The 18836-nt window shown below is 37.2% G+C and overlaps 1 protein-coding gene across 2 annotated transcripts in view; it reads left to right on the forward strand.

Moving 5' to 3' along the window:
• Positions 1–18836, forward strand: part of EDRF1 (erythroid differentiation regulatory factor 1) — a 45554-nt gene that overhangs the window by 1090 nt on the left and 25628 nt on the right. The window contains exons 2-15 of one of the 2 annotated variants that reach the window (XM_032281971.1): positions 580–788; positions 2764–2830; positions 3504–3629; positions 5057–5181; positions 5418–5574; positions 8711–8812; positions 9069–9190; positions 9994–10105; positions 13359–13506; positions 13589–13697; positions 14021–14132; positions 15562–15822; positions 18004–18075; positions 18372–18522. In XM_032281971.1, the coding sequence (XP_032137862.1) occupies positions 580–788; positions 2764–2830; positions 3504–3629; positions 5057–5181; positions 5418–5574; positions 8711–8812; positions 9069–9190; positions 9994–10105; positions 13359–13506; positions 13589–13697; positions 14021–14132; positions 15562–15822; positions 18004–18075; positions 18372–18522 (1873 nt within the window). The remainder of the gene's footprint in view (positions 1–579; positions 789–2763; positions 2831–3503; positions 3630–5056; positions 5182–5417; positions 5575–8710; positions 8813–9068; positions 9191–9993; positions 10106–13358; positions 13507–13588; positions 13698–14020; positions 14133–15561; positions 15823–18003; positions 18076–18371; positions 18523–18836) is intronic. The other variant, XM_032281972.1, reaches the window with a different exon arrangement.

Consider the following 18836-nt stretch of genomic DNA (forward strand, 5'->3'; position numbering starts at 1 on the left):
GCCAACATGGTGCAACCCCGTCTCTACTAAAAATACAAAAATTAGCCAGGCATGATAGTGCACTCCCGTAATCCCAGCTACTAGAGAGGCTAAGGCAAGAAAATTGCTTGAACCCTGGAAACGGAGTTTGCGGTGAGCCGTTATTGTTCTACTGCACTCCAGCCTGGGTGACAAAGTGAGACAGTGTCTCAAAAAAAAAAAAAAAAAATTAAAATACATCTTTAATACTGAAAATAGGCTTTATTAAAGTTTGCACTTAGTTAACATAACATCATTGAGTCTTCTGGGTTTCTGCCACTCCACTTTATATGAATAAATTTTAAAAGAGTGGGTGGTCCATTTTCTAGCTGATAACCATAATCATCATACCCCTTCACTCATCTTTTTTCTTTGAAATTGGTGTAAAAGAACTAAGTAAGTGTTACCATTTATGCTGGAATTAATTATTAAGTGCTGTTAGTAACGTGGCATATGTCCTTTGTGAAGCCTGGTGTGACAGATTCTTGTTTTCTTTTTATGAAGGTGAGATTTTTCTTTCCTAGTAATGTTCATTAAAGTTTCATCCAATCTGTTAATTAGGGATCAGCTTTATTTCTTGGAGGCAATGAAGTGAAGAGCCGAGCTGTGGTGAAATACTCTTCTGCCCCTCCTCGAACAGCATTTGCACGCCTTGAAGAGAAAACAGACTTGAAACTCCCACCTGCCAACTGGTTACGAGAGAGTGCCAAACTAGGGCCAGCAGGAACTACAATTCTTGGTAATAGCAAGAAAAGCAAGCCATTTTCAAGGTAAATATTAGTCAGTGGTGATGTTACCTGCCTTCCACCCTCATGTAAAACTCTTATATGCTTTTAAATTCAATTTGTAATGCGCATTAACTTACCGAGAGAGATTTATCTTTGGAGAAAGATACTTGATTTTCAAAGGCTTTTTATTCTCCTGGTAATAGATGATGTTACAGTGTGAAGATGTACATACAATATCAATTGCTCATGCTGCTTTCAAGTCTACATCATGTTATTAGCAAAGATGAGTTTCTCCCGCCAAAGTTCAATCAGCCCGTTCATTTTAGCCAATTCGGATACCTTTTGAATATGTGAATACAAAGGATCAACTTGGTGCATGAGGAGGAAAACCCTGAACATTGCTTCATCTTTCCTGTGGAGTTTTTCATTAAAGGGTGGTGGGTTGACTGATCTGGAAAGGCCAGATTTAAAAACTCAGCATTAGCCGGGTGCAGTGGCTCATGCCTGTAATTTCAGCACTTTGGGAGGCCGAGGCAGGTGGATCACAAGGTCAGGAGATTGAGACCATCCTGGCCAACATGGTGAAACCCCATCTCTACTAAAATACAAAATATTAGCCGGGTGTGGTGGCACACGCCTGTAGTCCCAGCTACTGGGGAGGCTGAGGCAGGGGAATCGCTTGAACCTGGGAGGCAGAGGATGCAGTGAGCCGACATTGCACCACTGCACTCCAGCCTGGTGACAGAGCAAGATTCCATCTCAAAAAAAAAAAAAAAACCCAGCATGTTGGGTGACCTGCACCTTGACTTTGACACTGGAAATTCTGCTGATGGTACTTAAAGTTGAGAGAGTAGCCTGAGATCCTATAGAGAAAAATGTACTATTGTCCATATTGTTGTAGGCTATCTAATGTGTGGGGTTCTCTTTTTTTTTCTCCCCATCTCAGCTGCTCAATCTAAAATATTTCCATGTAACTTGTAGCAAGAGGCACAAATACACTACTACTTTACAAGCTGGTAGTTTGGAAATTATCCTAATGTCTTAGAAGATAAAAGTTATATTTGCAAAATGCTGTTTGTTTGTAGCATCATTTATAGGAGCAAAAAGTTGGAAATAATCCAAATATCATTTTTTAAAAGAGTGGCTTAATCAATCATGATTTGTTAACATACTTTAATGTGTGAAGAAATTTGAATGATTATATTGACTATACAAATGCTGTGCCAAGTTTATATGCTTATCTTATTTAATGCTCATCACTCTTTGAGAGAGGCACTGTTAATTATTTTGCACCCGAGAAAATGGAAGCTAAATAATTTGGCTCAGGCATACGGTAAATCACAAAGCATGCTTTGCGGTTAGGTGGTCCTTTAAGTGTCTTGACTCTGCCATTTAGTAACTGGAAAATGGTGATGTCGGGTCCCTTTCAGTGTTGTAGACTATAGCTGTGCCTCAGGTGGTACGTGGCATCAGTTGGCTGCTCGATTAACTTTTTTTTTTTTTTTTCTCATTTCCTTTTGTGGCTGAATTGGTGTCAGGTTTTTCATGTCTATTTTTTCATGCCTATTTTTTAAAAGAGGTATATCACTAGAAACACAATCTCAGAAAGTAAAATCCTGATAAATGTTTCTGTTTCTGTTTTTCTTCTCTTTCTATCTAAAAAGAATAAAGTCTTGAACTCACTATTTTCCCTTGGAGACTTTTTGGGTTTTGTGATTACAAAATTAAAAATAATTGTTTTTATTTTAAATGTTTCCTACTGGATGCTTCTAATGATTATTACCATGTTTTATCAAATATAAGATGCCACTGACTTTAAGACACACCATTATTTTATGCACCACTAAGAAAAAACAACTTGCCAATTGTAATGGTGATACATATCCTGATTTCAGAGTTGTTAAAATGTGGAAAAATGTGTATCCTAGAAGCAGTGAACTACACTGTTGTTATTAAACTCAGCTTGCATGATTATGAGCATGATGTTTTAACATGTGGCCTTTTTTCTCTTTGGTAGCTTTGGCATGGCATATGACTTCATTGATTCAGTGGGAAATGATGTAGATGTTGTCTCTGACTCTGAGGTAAGTATTATTTGTCACTTACTGTAATTTTGGAGGTGTTTTGTGCTGGGTGTTTTATATCATGCTGTGTTTTACATGATACAAGCATGCAAGTCTTGAGAAATTAGTGATGAGATAAGATAAAACTATCTGATTATTGAATATCTTTTTTTGTTATTAAAGTATCATTCTTTACTGCATCTTTATTTAAAGAGGAAGAAACAATCCCCAAACACTGGCTGTGGTAATAATATTAATACTGATGGTTATATTTTAATGATAGTAATTGAAACTGATCATAATGTTTGGGATTATTCTGTATATGTTACCAGTTGAAAGTTACAAATGATATTTCTACTAAAGTCTATTGATCCTTAGTGGCTTTTATCTGATATGCCAAAAGTCTGGGTCAGCACAACAATGTGACGTATACAGCCTTAATTTTAAGATATTCTATTATGTAAAAATAGATGTTTGTCATTAATATAAGGTGACTCAAAGTGTACATGATTGTGGTTTTGAAAGCCCTGACCTCTATGTGTTTGCATGTACCTCTTTGTTTAAAGTTCTGTTTGTATAACCTTAAGGAAATAAGGTTTATTGTGCTTTCAAATTAATGAAGTTAAAATTTAAAAGATTCCAAATCACGCTAAAACAGTCTTTCTTAACTATTTTTTTCTCTTAATTTTTTAAGAACATAAAAAAACTCCTGAAAATTCCCTACAGCAAATCCCACGTGAGCATGGCGGTACACCGCATAGGAAGGACCCTCCTACTAGATGAGCTAGATATTCAAGAACTCTTTATGAGATCGTCTCAGGTAATGCTTTTGTGAAAAAATCCAGAAAAACGTTATTTAACAACTTAAGAGCACTAGAAATAGGATTTTGTTTCAGAGAATGGCCAAAGTTGAAAGGTAGTTGAGAATTTCAGCAATCGAGAAATGAAAAGTTTCACTGAAGATAGAAAAGCTTGAATGAAGAAAAAAGAAGAGAGTGAGAATGGTGAAGAAAATTATTTTATTGATACCAACAGCCAGATTCTTTCTTAGAAGAAAAAAAGATGAAGCCAATAAAGTTGTGAAAAATCTCTGAAATTTAAGGGACTAGTTTAAAATTTAAAAATCCCTTTGATGTCTTCCTTAACAGATTCTCATGAAACATGGCTCCTGCAAAATGTGAGAAATGTTAAAAGCTGTTCCTGTGAATACAGTCATGTGCTCATAAAGACATGTCAATCAGCGGTGCACTACATGTACTAGTGGTCCCATAAGATTATAATATACTGTATTTTTACATATTTGCAATGTTAGGTAGACAAATACCCTGGTGTTACAATTGCCTGTGATATTCAGCACAGTCACACATACAGATTTGTAGCCTAGGAGCAATAGGCTGTACCATATGACCTAGGTATGGCGTAGGCTGTACCATCCAGGTTTCGCTAAGTAACACTCTGTGATGTTCACTCCAGGACAAAAATCACCTAATGACGCATTTCTCAGAATACATTCCCATTGTTAAATGATGCATGGCTACAGTTATTAGAATTAATTGATTGTCTTTAGCCTAGATTCTCAAATTGTATGTTGGTAAAGGACTGTTTTTCCCTACCTGTTGAGAATGGATACTTCGAAAAAATATAGTAACATTGTTGCAGTGTCTCAAGGATTACTCTCCATTTCTGTACTTTGCTTCAGCTGGCAAGAAATAGTTCATAGTCAGTCTTTAAAGAATATTCCTACAGTGCTTTGATAAAGAAAATTAAGTTATAGTGATTTAAAATGACATTTAAAATAAGTGGCTCTTTCTTTTGAAAAGACCAGAGTTTAGTTCATTGTGTGAGTATGAGCCTAGGCACTGGGTAAGCTCTTGGGATGTGGCAGTGAACAAATCACAGGCCTTGCTCCTTAGCAGTTCATTCTTTGGGGTTATGAACACATATAGAGATCATTTCAATACAGCGTGCAAAGCGTGACCTACTCCAGGTGCTAAAGAACATGTTATGGAGAAGATTCACCTCTCCCACCCTGGCTTAGGAGAAGAGGAAGACTGGGGTTTCCTTTAAAAAACAAAAAAAAACAAAAGAAAGGTGACATGAATTGACCCAGAAAGATAAGTTTTTAATGAGTATGTGTTTATGAAACTGTATTCAAAAAATAAAAGGAGTCTTTTCTGTAAAATAGTACTAGGTAACATTGTTTTGACTATGTGTGTGTATTAATTATGTATATCTCATGTTATCCAGACTGGAGATTGGACATGGTTGAAAGAGTTTTATCAAAGACTGATTGATCAGAAGTGGCAGAGGAAGAAAAAGAGCAAAGAACACTGGTATCAAAAGGCAATTCTTTCCAAGTTTTTATATTACAGGTACTTGGCTAGTTTTTTATCTTTAAAGAGAAAAAATGAAATTCTGATCTAAAATTTAGTTTGAAGCTTATACAAGTAATAATTTAAGTTTTGCCCCTATGATATTGTTAAGATTTGTCCATATTTCTTTTTTGTAAGATGTATGCTTAATTACAGAGTGTAGTTTTTATAAACTGGGGGACTGTTGCATAAAGTTAACTTTAGTAACTGATTCTTTTTATTTCTGCTTTGGCCAGCATCAATGGAGATGGAGCCGCTCAGCCTGTCCCATCTACTGCAGAACAGCAGGAATCGTCCAGTTCAGATCAGACAAATGATTCTCAAGGGGCTTCATGGCCTGCTCCCTTCGAAATGCCTTCTTCAGTTTCTGAAGATCCCAGTGCTTCCAGTCAGGTTAGTACTTAAATGCTAATTCTGGAAATTCCCTTAGGAAGACAAAGCCTTTTTTAACATCTTGTTAAAAAAAAAAAAAAAAAAAAAAAAAAAGAACAGGAATAAGAAATACTCTGTCAACTTAATGGAATGGGGCAGAAAAGACTTCTATCAATTTATGGAATGGGAAAAATACTTTTTCTTTTTTTACAATAGAATTTACAAGAGCTATTATAAGTGGGTAGATCAGACTTTTTAATTAAGTCAAACTATTTTATAATAGCTTACTGATATGTTTATCAATGATTATCTCCTTAAAGTGATGAGTATTATTCAGAGATATAGCATATTCTTAACTTTAGATACGTAGGAAGCACCTATCAAATATTGAGACTCAGAAGCCTGTTGTAATTTAAGTTCTAACCTTTTTACCATAACTTTTAGTCGGATTGTTAGGCCTAGAATATCCCTCTAAGATTTTCTGAATAAAATTCCAGAGACTTAGTCCACTTGCATGTTGTAAAACTTTTAGAAAGGAATAGAGAATGGACTTTGTTGTCTGTTTTCTCTCTTACACCCTTGGTTTCTTCTTATTGCTTGTTTAGTTTTGTCCTTATTGTGTCTATCAAAGAATAAAATAAAGCCGTAGATGTAAATTGTAGCATGTCTATTTTCAAAAAAATAGATTGACAAATAGATAATAAGATCTGTACCGTGATAAATTGTCTTCCCTCTTGCTGTGTGTTGTTCCCACATATTGAACACTATTCAACCAGATAGTTTCAATTTTCACAAATTACAGGGGGCAAATACATTTCACTCGATTTTAGTTTCAGTTGGTTTAAAATAGAGAAAGTGTCCCATAAAACTCTACAATGAATTTAAATTTTTTTCAAAAATGAGAAAAATGTAAGGAAAAGGAAGGAATTAATTAATATGCAAGTCACGTAGTGGTAACAACCAAGAAGTAGGGATGTTCTATGATTCAGAAGGGAAAAAAGACTACATCATACAAACACCACTCTCCTGTTGCCCATCTCACCCTTCTCCCAGTGTTACTCTGGTTTTACCTTGTTTAGGAATTATTGTGAAACCTCTTGGAGACTTGGGGTACTGTAGACTTGCATGTGGAGGAAGCAAACTGTCATTTATTAGTTCTTACGCCATGTACTTTGATATGTACGTTTGTATAAGTTTTTTTTTCATCCTCGGAGCTGCATATTGTACATGTTGATGGTATCAGTTTACAAATAAATAAACTAAAGCTCATAAAAAGATGTTTCACATGGTCATACAGCTGGTGAAACTCTCAGGCTAGGGCTTAAACCCAGATCTTTCTGCCTGCAGAGGCCTGTTCCTCCAGCAGCACTCCACAGTGTCCATGTACTCCACCCACAGTTAGCAAGGCGCCACTAGCAGTCAGATCATTGTAGCAGTGGTATACCCCTACCCAGAGCTAGCCTGCCGTAAGAGTCTCTTATGGAGCACTTACATTACACTGCCTACATTTCAGCTTTAGAGATTTGTTTTATTTGCAAACTATCTCTGCACAAATTCTTGTTCCAAAAACTGAAAGTGCTGGTTTGAGGCCTTTGTTAAGCAGTTATAGAGGTTAAATAGGTGCCTCTGGAATGACCTTAGAGTCAGACATTTATTGAGAACATTGTAACCTAGAGCTCATACTCTGACTAAAGCAACTGCCTGGCAAACTGTGTTTTGAGAATTGGTTCATAAGTTGATAACTTGCCTGTGTAAACAAATAATAAAAAAGAGTTGGAAGTTCTTTTAGGACTCCTAAGGGAGAGGACAAGGCACAGTGGAAGTGCGAGAGAGATACCTGTGCTTGTAGTCACACACACTTCCCAGGCAGGTGCCAAGCCTATTGGCACACACAGATGACAAGTAAGAGACATTTGTGGAATAAGCAACACACACATGCCTGTCTTGGGTTCCGTTGAGGCACTGACATTAAAAGCTTAAAGTAGTATTTCTTAATGGCAGTACTACTTTCCTAATGGTTGGAAAATTGAGTAGTAGACTGAGTTTATCCAGTGTCAAAGGACTCACTTCCCAAGTGTGTTCCAAAATGTATTCCAGGCCGGGCACAGTGGCTCACACCTGTAATCCCAACACTTTGGGAGGCCGAGGTGGGTGGATCACTTGAGGCCAGGAGTTTGAAACCAGCCCTGGCCAACACGATGAAACCCCATTTCTACTAAAAATAAAATTTAAAATAAATTTGCCATGCGTGGTGGTGGTTGCCTGTAATCCCAGCCACTCAGAAGGCTGAGGAAGGAGAATTGCTTGAACCCGGGAAGCAGAGGTTGCAGTGAGCTGAGATTGCATCACTACTCCAGCCTGGGCAACAGAGCACAACTCTGTATCAAAAAAAAAAAAAAAAAGTATTCCAAAGAATATCTTATGAACAAAAAGTGTTCTGAGATTAAATAAATTTGGGAAACATTGGTTTTTACCAAGGTAAAGTAGATTTTTCTGTTGCAGGATTGCTTATTGTATATATTTATTGTTTTAATAGCAATAAATCTATCAAACCTGACTGGAAAATTTGCATTTAGTATCCCAGGAACTAGTGTTCTCTGGAACACACATCAAGAAATGCTAAATTGAAGACTGTCAAGATAATAGAGTATCTCAAACTGTGGGTGGAGGAATATTTCTTAGGATTTCTTTTTTGTTTTAAGAAACAGAGTTTCACTATGTTGCCCAGGCTGCATTCGAAGTCCTGGGCTCAAGCAGTCCTCCCATGTTGACCTCCCAAGTAGCCTGGACTACAAGCACATGCCATCATGCCCGGCCAGTTTCCTAGGAATTTTTAAACTCAAGATAGATGGAGTAGGCAGAAAGAGCAGTGGTAATCAGATGCACCATAAAAAGAGAAGAATGAAAAACTTTGAAAGTTTAGAATAATCTTTAATCTGTCTCACCTGAGTAAGATCTAAATGTGATTAGCTTCCTATAGCAGGATCATTACCCAAAGCAAGCTACCCAGTGAAGAGTGTTATTATTTGTATTGGCCTAATTTACAATGGTAGATTTGACGTGTGTGCTTTGAATCTTTGGTGATGCTCTTCAAAAGTAGGTCAATTTTAAGAAATGTTGACAGCAGAATCACTCCTTATCCTTACACTTTTCACAGGGAAGTGAGCCTCTTGAACCCTCATACATAGTGGGGCATGTGGCCTCAGCACCCAAAGAACAAAACTTGACTACTTTATTCAATGACGGGGAGCACAGTCAGGTATGCTTTCCATGGCGTCCGATTTGAGACACCAAATCCCCAGTCTACTTCGTCATTTAAAAACTAGTCTAAGTTGAAATTGATAGAGAAAAAATCCACTTGGTCCTAAAATTGCTTTCTAAACATCTTTGTGATCTTATAGCTCTGGGACCTGACTTTGTCTCCTTTGTCTTTTCCTTTTTCAAGCCTTTCTGTAGATCATGGGGGGAAAGTATAGATTGACTGTTTATTATAATCTTCCTATTTTAAATCACAGGGTCTTAAAAATGATTTTGTTCGGAATATTCTATGGACCTTTGAAGATATCCATATGTTGGTGGGCTCCAACATGCCCATATTTGGGGGAGGCAGATACCCAGCAGTCAGCTTACGTCTCAGGTAAACCAACATTGGACCCCTCCTCAAGTTTTTGTATTTAAATTCTTCCTTTAGAACCAGTGTTCCATCAGGCTGAGGTTGCAGTGAGCCAAGATTGTGCTACTGCACTCCAGCCTGGGTGACAGAACAAGACTCTTGTCTCAAAAAACAGAATCAGTGTTCTGTCTAGTTGGGCATCTTCCTCTTTCTCTAGGTTTTTTCACCTCCCTCCTTCTGCCAGTTGAAATGGCCACATTAAGGAAGGAGCTGCTTTCAACAAATGCTGAAAGTCCAATAGCCGAATCTTCATTCTAGACCTAATTGAATAGAGCCAGAGGTTTGTTGGACTGGCCTAGTCTTAGGTCGGAATCTACAGCTTGTGAGATTATTCAAGAGAGTTTATTTAATTAGTTAGAGAGCTTCCTACTGACTACTTGTGAGCATTTTTCTTAATGCTCTACGTGTATTTGTTGACATTAGCCAGTGTGAATTCTAGCTTAGGCATAGTCTTATGTGGTAGTCAGTTGTTATTCAAGTTGTGTTAGGAGCAGGCAGTAGACCCACAGTCCTTTCTTATCATATATTCTTCTATTACGGAAAATTCATCAATGTCAGTTAGAAATACAAGCAGGCTTTTGGAAAGATGTTAAATATAGCATAACCACTAAACTACATGTGTATACCTTATCAGGAAAGAAAGCATATGTGGCATTTTCTGTCTAGAGAGAACAGCTTAAAATACTTAAGTGGTGAAATAAGTTTCAGATGATTCATTAAGGAACATCTCAATTAAACCAAATAACACTAGAAATGTATATTTTTAGGGATAACAACAAACCAATTAATGTGCTAACTGGAATTGACTATTGGTTGGACAACTTGATATGCAATGTACCAGAGCTTGTGATGTGTTTTCATGTAAATGGAATTGTTCAGGTAAGATACAGTGTGATTTTTCTCATATCTCAAATGCAAATTGGTTCAGAGAGTTCCTCACCAAAGTTTTTATGGCCCTAAAGTACTAAAGTGCATTTTTGGCAGGGAAGATAGCTGTGAATAAACTGAATTTAAGTGTTTTCACATTTATGTTGGTGATAACATAATTCTCGATGTTATAGGAGTGTGATTTTACAGGTAATTTGGAGGAAGTTCATAAATATATGAAAACCTGTATTTGTAATGCCAGGCACTCATTTATAATTAACTGAAAGTGTCTATACAATGGAGGCATTTCTTCATTATGCAAATATCTACTCAGTACATGCAAAGTTTTGGGGAAAGTTCTTGTAAAAATTGCATATGGTAGATAGCTTATGTAGCAGATTCTTATGAGCATATTTTATTTAGAAGACACTTTATCCCCATTATAAGTGTTGGGGGAAGCCAGGTGTGTTGGCTCATGCCTGTAATCCCAGCTACTCAGGAGACTGAAGCAGGAGGATCACTTGAGGCTGAGAGTGCACGAACAACCTGGGCAACATAATGAGACCCAAACTAGAAAAAAACCCACACGCTTAGCTGGGCATGTTGCTGCACGTCTGTAATCCCAGCTACTTGCGGGGTTGAAGCTGGAGGATCGCTTGAGCCCAGGAGTTTGAGGCTTCACTGAGCTATGATTGTGCCACTGCACTCCAGTATGGGTGACAGAGTGAGACCCTGGCTCATAAAAATAAAAAATTTAGAATTTAATAAATAATTGTTGAAGGAAAACAAAGAATACGCTTGGTTGCTACTCAGAAAGAGATAATCTAATTGAAAATAATGTGCAGAGAGAAAAGTAGAAGACAGATAAGAATTAGAAGTCCAGATAATCAGAGAAAGGGGTGAGCACTTCCATTTAGGTCTGGAAGAAAGACTTTGTGGAAGAAGAGGCATCTTAACTGAGTCCTGAATGATAGCTAGTATCTCAGAAAAGAAGAGCTGGATTTTAAAAGTCTAGTGTAAATACATGAAAGGATTGATAATAAATTTGTTAGGGAGCACAGGATTTATGTAGCAGAATAGCTGGAAATATGGTTGGAAAAGTCATGGTCAGATGATGGAGATCCTAAATGCTGAGCTGAGGAGTATGGACTTGGTTCAGTTGGTAATCTGGAAGCAGTGCAGTCCTTGCATTGGGAGGGGAAATTTGTTGTGTTAGAATATGAATTTGGAGATAGCATATAGGACAGACAAGGAGGACTTAGAGGCAAGAAAACCAGAGGCCTTGCACCGTTTTGCAAATAATATAATGTACTTCCACTAGAGAGGAACTGTTAAGAATCAACAATGGTAAGAATAGATAGCATTTATTGAGTGCTTTTTTATCCAAGCACTTTGCTAAATGCTTTAAATGCTTTACCTTATTTGATCTTCTTAGCTACCTCACATGCTGTTATTCCTATTTGATGGAAAGAGAGACTGAGGATCAAGGAGCTCAAGTGAGTTGCCCAGGGTCACATGAGTAGTGAGTGGTGGTGCCAGTATTTGTGCCTCTCTCTGGCTGAGGACATGCTTTGAACCATTATGTTCCAACCCAGTGATTCTTAACCTGGTTGTGTATCAGAATCACTTGTGGCCTCTTGAAAAATGTACTTGCTTGGGCCTCCAGTGTTCCAGTATCAGTAGGATCTGTACTTCTGTCTTTTCAGAAAGTCTGGTATATGATTCTGGTTTGCAGTCTTGATTGAGAACCACTGTTATACCATCTCCCTAAATTGCAACATTTAGCATGGGGCTGGGTGGGAGTGGGGAGCAGGAGAAAAGAAAGAGGCAGATAAAGCGTTAGTGAGGCAGAGAGGAAGAGGAGTCAAAGGGGATTCCAGGGTTTAGGGACCAGAATAATGGTGGTGTCATTCAATGAGATAAGGACGTTGAATTGATTAGACAGGGAAGGTAATATGTTTTTGTCACATGTTCAGTTCGAGGAAAGTATAAAAATGTTCAGTGAGCATTTGAAGTCCTGGCCATTACAGAAATAAAATGAAGCATCATCTGCCCAGATACTGTCAGATTTCGCCACCAGGAGAATCTATTCAAATCAAACACTGGAGCCTGTCTGCATAGGGGTAAAAAGAGAAGGACATTTAGAGAAAGAGAAGCAGAACAAGAATAGTGCAGATTAAAATATGGGAAAGGTGTGTTTAAGAAAGGAAATAATCAACATTGGGGGCTTCAGATGAACAAAAAATGGTGAAAACCAATCTTAGACAATTGTGTTTGGTCTTGCATCCCAATTGATTTGAAGTTTCTAGTCTTAGAGTACTTCAGAAAATGTGGTAAGAGGTGTTTAGGAAAGTGCACAGAAGACAAACTAGAGAAAAATGAGAGGGCACTTTTAAAATAGTGATAGTAATGTCCATGTGGCCTTTCCTTTTACTGACACTTCCATACCCCTCTGCTCCACAGGTGAAGGGAAGAGAAGTGTCTACCAGAAAAACTTCCCAAGTGATTCTCTTTCCTTGAGCCACTGACTCTAGTATCTAGTGAAAGAAAAGGCCAGAAATACATATTTTTTAAAATCTTGCTGGGTATAGTCCACCTGCATTTACCATCTTCCCAGCTGAAAATAATTAAAGTGGAGTAAAAGTATTCCATATGATTTGTTCCATGTTAGAACAGAAGATCGTGCCTAGGCCGGGCGCGGTGGCTCCCACCTGTAATCCCAGCACTTTGGGAGGCCGAGGTGGGCAGATCACAAGGTCAAAAGATGGAGACCATTTGGATAACATGGTGAAACCCCATCTCTACTGAAAAATACCAAAATTAGCTGGGCGTGGTGGCGTGTGCCTGTAGTCACAGCTACTCGGGAGGCTGAGGCAGGAGAATCGCTTGAACTTGGGAGGCGGAGGTTGCAGTGAGCCAAGATTGCACCACTGCACTCCAGCCTGGTGACAGAGTAAGACTCTGTCTCAAAAAAGAAAAAAAAGAAAAAAAAAAAAAAGGTCATGCCTAAATCTGAGGTTATAAATCTGGTCGTGATTCTCCTTGGAATTACCTCAGTAGCGAACTGCCATTGCTGATGGGATGGATAAGATTCCTTTGGGAGGTTGGAGCAGAAAAAAAAGATTAAAAACCACTGGTTTAAAAGCTTTCATGGTACATAGGTCTCTATTTGCAGGACTTATGTATTTGGTTGCTTTTTAAAAAGAAAGGTGTTGTTTCCTTGGGTTTTCTCTTAAACTGCCGTCCATCTGTCTGTGTTTTACAGAAATATGAAATGATAAAGACAGAAGAAATTCCCAATTTGGAAAATTCTAATTTTTCTACAAAAGTCATAAAAGACATTGCACAGAATATTTTATCATTTTTGAAATCTAATTGTACCAAAGAAGGACATACCTATTGGCTCTTTAAAGGTAGGGTATTAAATAATTTTCGAGTGAACGATGAATGATTTGGTGGCGGCTGTAAAAGGAGGCTTACTTGTTTTCTTCCCAGCAAGTGGCAGTGACATAGTGAAGCTCTATGACCTCACTACTGTTTGTGAAGAAACTGAAGACAAATACCAAAATCCATTCACAATGCCGGTGGCCATTCTCTTATATAAGTGAGTGCTTTAAGAATTTAAGATGAAGAAGTAGCCTTGTATAAAGTTTTAAAGCATACAGCCACAGTATCCAAGGCTTTTAAATGCTTTTAGGTTTTCATAGTATGGGGAAAATTACACATATACATTGTACCAAATATTACTCAGCTTTCTTAGGACAGCATAATTTAAATGTTTTGGTGGTGGGTAGATAAAATGTAAAGTTTAATGTTTTGTTGTTTCTTATAGCTCTTAGTCTGTTGGAAAAAAAACAAGAGCATTCCTAGGCTTGAGTCTTGCAGACAATGATGAATGGGCAGTAAAGATATTAACTCTTTTTTTAGGGTTGCTTGCAACATGATGATGAAGAAGAATCAAAATAAGAAACACTATGGAACTATTAGAACATTGCTTCTTAACTGTCTTAAATTATTGGACAAAAGCAGGCATCCTCAAGTAAGATGAACACTTACACATTCTCTAAAGCAGTTCTAGCATTCTAATAGGGATTATTACCTAGACAGTAAAGCCTCCTAATTCATATTCTGTAACTGCCCTATTCAGTGTGGTACTACCTGTGGCTGTTGATCACTTAGAATGTGCTCTGTCTGAATTGACATGTGCTGTAAGTATAAAATACACACTGAATTTTGAAGATTGGGTGTCTGTACATATTACATGTTGAAATGCGGTATTATATATATTGGATTAAATATATTTAAATTAATTTCACAGATTCTACTTTTTAAATGTAGCTACTAGAAAATTTTAAATTTCATATGTAGCTCATGTTATATTTCTGTTAGCACTGCTCAATAAATTTAGAACTCATGTAATTCTAACAGTAGTGCTCTTAGTTCTTTGTCACTATTAGACCTTGTTAATCACTTTGGTAATATAAATAGGGTTCACATCCACACTTGAGGATATTAAAGCATCTCTTAAATAAAGGCTAGTAAAATTTGTTTTGAAAAGGGGGGGGGGAAGCATCTCTTAAAATATTCCCTCAGTTATGCTCCCTACAATTTTACACCATCCTTAAGTCTGACTAACAACTTTATTTTTCGCTGTAAGGCTAATTGTATCCTGTTCAAATCAGTAAAGGTATGTAGGATATGCAATTTTTCTTTGAAAAGCCAAAGTAATTTTAATTGTAGCCATTTTTGATTCCAAGGTAAAGATTATCCTAGTGACCAAACTCAAATTTTTTTTAAGAAAAATAGTAAAACATTTTGTTTCTGACTTAAATATCTAATTGCTGACTGAGGTGGCCATGTTTAGTACAACTTGAGTGGTTTATACTGATGTTAAAAAATAGTGTTAAGAGTATTACCTGTGATTAAGAACTGATAAATAATAGAATGGGATGAATGGTCATATATAAATGCTAATTTTAAGAGATATCAGAATGGACTTTTCCCTTTTTAATATAGTGGGTTTTTTTTTTTTTAACTAGAATCATAGATTGTATAATAAGTATTAGTTGTCTATTATAGAGAAACTTGTATGTATTTATGGTTTGTAAAGAGAAATTCTAGTTTCTCACTTGGTTTAGGGTGGTATTAATGTTTGTTAATATTTTAGTTATGACACTCTATACTCAAAAGCTTTTGTTCGTCTCCAGTGAAATTCAGTTGATACCTTTTAAGAGGGAAGGCTCAGGGGTGAAATAATTTCGGGAAATAGGAAACACGTCAACCTATAAAGATTTTACAGAGCATACCCAGAGTATCGATAGCTTTGAATTGGGAACATTTCTCTGTGTTACAGTTTATATGGTGGAAATAGCCTGTGTGAAGACATCCTTCTAAAATTTGTTAATATGATAGTAAAATTGTATTTTTTGATGTCAATAATTTACACATATTTCTCTTTTTTTCATAAGATTATTGCTTCTGCCAATTACATGCTTTCAGAACTTTTTCAATTGGATGAACCTAAAAAGGAAGAAAATTCAGAATCTCCTTTAAATGAGAATTCTGATGAAAGTTATAGTGAAGAGGAGGAAGAGATGCCCGACAGTGACGAAAATGGATCCTATAGCACCAGCTCTGATCCGCCAGATGATAGCAAAGCAGTAGCCATCATTAAGTCTGTTGGAGAACTGTCGGTACCAGAAAAATACAAATCTATTCATCAAATCAGAGTAAGCCTTTAGAATTTATATTAAATTTTTATCAAGGAAACATAATTGTTAATCTAACATAGTTGGCCTTTCAAAAGATATTACTTCAATAAACCTTTCATGGTCCAGGGTCTAATAATCATTAGTTTTCTGAATTCTAAAACTTGGTTTTATAATTGTCCCAGGTTAATTGACCCACATATGCAATCCTATACTGGACAGATGTGTAAACAGAAGTCTGTCTATTCTTATGTGGAGGATTTTCCTCTCCAGTGACCAGTGTGTAGTCTTAGTCATGTCTCCTCACTAGGGCACTTCTGTCCAATTTTGGGGTTGCTGGGAAATGAAATATATAGGTTACTTGGTGAACACAGAGCAGGGAAGGGGGTGGCTCTTAGAGCTGTATGTGGTGAGATCTGGTACATCATCCTATGCTATATAGGACAGTATTTTTTCATGACACTGGTGGGTCATATCTGCCATATTGAACATCTCTCTCCCCTGGACAGGGCCAGATAGATTTCTCCCTGTGTGGGTTGCACTGACTGTCCTTCCACCATCAGTGTATCTCCAGGCAGTATATGTCTTTCAGCATTCTGTCTCCCTGTGATTAGATCCAGGCCAGCTTTAGGATTTCGGCTGTTCCCCCAACTGAAATACAGTCATATTTACAGGTAATCAATTTAGGCACTGAGTGTAACTTTCAGATGGAAACTTTATATCTAAGCAGGTTTTTGAGGGGCTATCTCTATCACCTAAAACATTGCCAGTCTTTCTGACCTTCACTTTCCCCATTTGTTTGCTGTAGTCATGCTGGCTTTTTTTTTTTTTCTCTCAAAAGCATCAAGATCATGCTCATAGGAGGGCCATTGTATTTGCTGTTGCTTCTGCTTGGAATGTACCTACCCTAGGTCTGTTCATGGCTGCTTTTTTTAAGGCTTAAGTCTTGGCTGAAATGTTGCCGCTTCAGGGAAATGTTCCTGACCACTCTGGCTTAAGTCTGCTCTACTTTTCGGTCCTTCAAGGAGCCTGTCTGTACCTGAAGTTCTTATTTTTGTGTTTGTCTCCCTCACTAGAGTGTGTAAGCTCCCTGCAGGTACAGACACTCTGTCTCCTATGTCTAGAACACATTCTGAGTACTCAGTAAGTATTTGACTAAGTGACTGCAGGAAAAAGTCATTAACTGCCCATCTAAATTTTAGTTCACTTTCAGCTTGAACTTCCACAGTGGAGTGAAAAAATGTTCTGGTGATAATCATTGATTGCAGAAGTTACATGTATATGGAAAACTGCACTGTAACACTAGGCCATGGGCAGGGCAATTAGGTAATAAGTAAAGATGTAATCAGTTAGCGTCAGTATTTTTCAGAGATAGCACTTTCTATCAGTATCTTTGAAGCACTCAGAATAATACAGTCTTAGTATTCATATAATCATGTCTTTAGTTAGCTTTTCCTCATCCTTGTTGAATGACTGCAGTATGGACAGTCAGCATGAGCTCCAGAGTCCCAGCTCCCCACTCACTCACTGTGTCCTCAGACAAAGTGCTGAACTGTCTGTGCTTGCCTCTCTTCTGTACAATGAGAACAGTAATTCCAAACTCTCAGAATTCAGCAAAATGAAATGCTTCACAGAGGCCCCTAGATGTAATATCCTTTGTAGTTGGAGGTTGCTAGCTGGTTTTGCTCTTTAATTAAGCAAATAAACAATGAGACTATTGGTGATACTTGTTATTTCTAAATTGATGATAATTTTTAATTCTGTGTTGCCCAGTATCACTGCTAATTCCGAGTGGTGCTGACCTATTAGATTAGGTCTACATTTGTCTAAAACATTATTGCTCTGGTTCTTGCTTTTTTGTCATACTAGAATTATATTTAAAATTGTTAGTATTTAAAGCAACATATATGTTGTAAGATCCTTTTAAGCAAGATTTTTGTTGATAATGCTTACAGTATCTTTTTTTCTTTTTTTTTTTTTTTTTGAGACAGACTCTCGCTTTGTCACCAGGCTGGAGTGCAGTGACACGATCTCAGCTTACTGCAACCTCCACCTCCTGGGTTCAAGCGATTCCTCACTAAACTGAATACATAAACACATTTCTAAAATTGGTTTGTAGAGTTGTAGTAATTCCTTGGAAATGAGAACCATGGAATTTGTTGCATTGGTAGCGTATTAATAATTTCACGTTTGTTCCTAAAGCCCAGTTGTGCATTTCCAGTTTGCCATGACACAGAAGAGCGCTGTAGACTTGTGCTTAGCTATGTTCTAGAGGTAAGTTGACTCTTCACTTTTTAGTGAAGTTTGTACTTGATATGCAGTTTGCACTTGTTTGTTGGTATCTAAATGTTATTCCGAATCATGTTCTGCTATGATATTTTTTTCCTTAAGCATGAAGTGGAAATCAAATTCGTTTTCCCCAAATCTTTCAGATCAAAATAGTTTTTAAAAGCCTGTTTCTGCAATGGAAATTTTCCTAAATGTATTCAGTAGTCCAGATACTGTCTTATATTTAGTTTTCAGTTGACCTGAAGTTAGGTATATAGCGAATGCTTTTCCTTTTTTTGAAGGGTTTAAAATCTGTTGATAGCAGCATCAAAAAAGAAAGTGACCTTCCAGCAGCTGACCCCAGTACTCCAATCCCGTTAAAATATGAAGATGAATCCACAAGAGGGGATCCTGAGGGGCCAGAGAAGCAGATGGCCTTGTTTTTGGACAAAAGTAAGCTGAATTGATGTGCAAATAAGGCCTTGAACAGAATAATATACTGGTTCTTTATCAACAGCAGACTTATGTCAATTAAGGCATTCATTGAAAGGCATTGAGAAACAGATATGTGAACTGGAAGTAGGGGTAGTATTATTTCATTTGAAATATAAGACAAAGGATAATTTTGATGTTTCATGGACATTTCTAATAAGAACATAAGGAGCCTGAATCTTCCTGTTAGCCACAGTGAGGAACTAATGCCTTCAGCCTAGTGGAGTTCTCAGAAATTGCTGCTTCATTAAAAGCACTGGAGTGTTTAGGAGCCA

This window comes from Sapajus apella, unplaced genomic scaffold (genome assembly GCF_009761245.1).
Source record: "Sapajus apella isolate SASKATOON/1434 unplaced genomic scaffold, GSC_monkey_1.0 scaffold13, whole genome shotgun sequence".
NCBI classification, from domain to species: domain Eukaryota; kingdom Metazoa; phylum Chordata; class Mammalia; order Primates; family Cebidae; genus Sapajus; species Sapajus apella.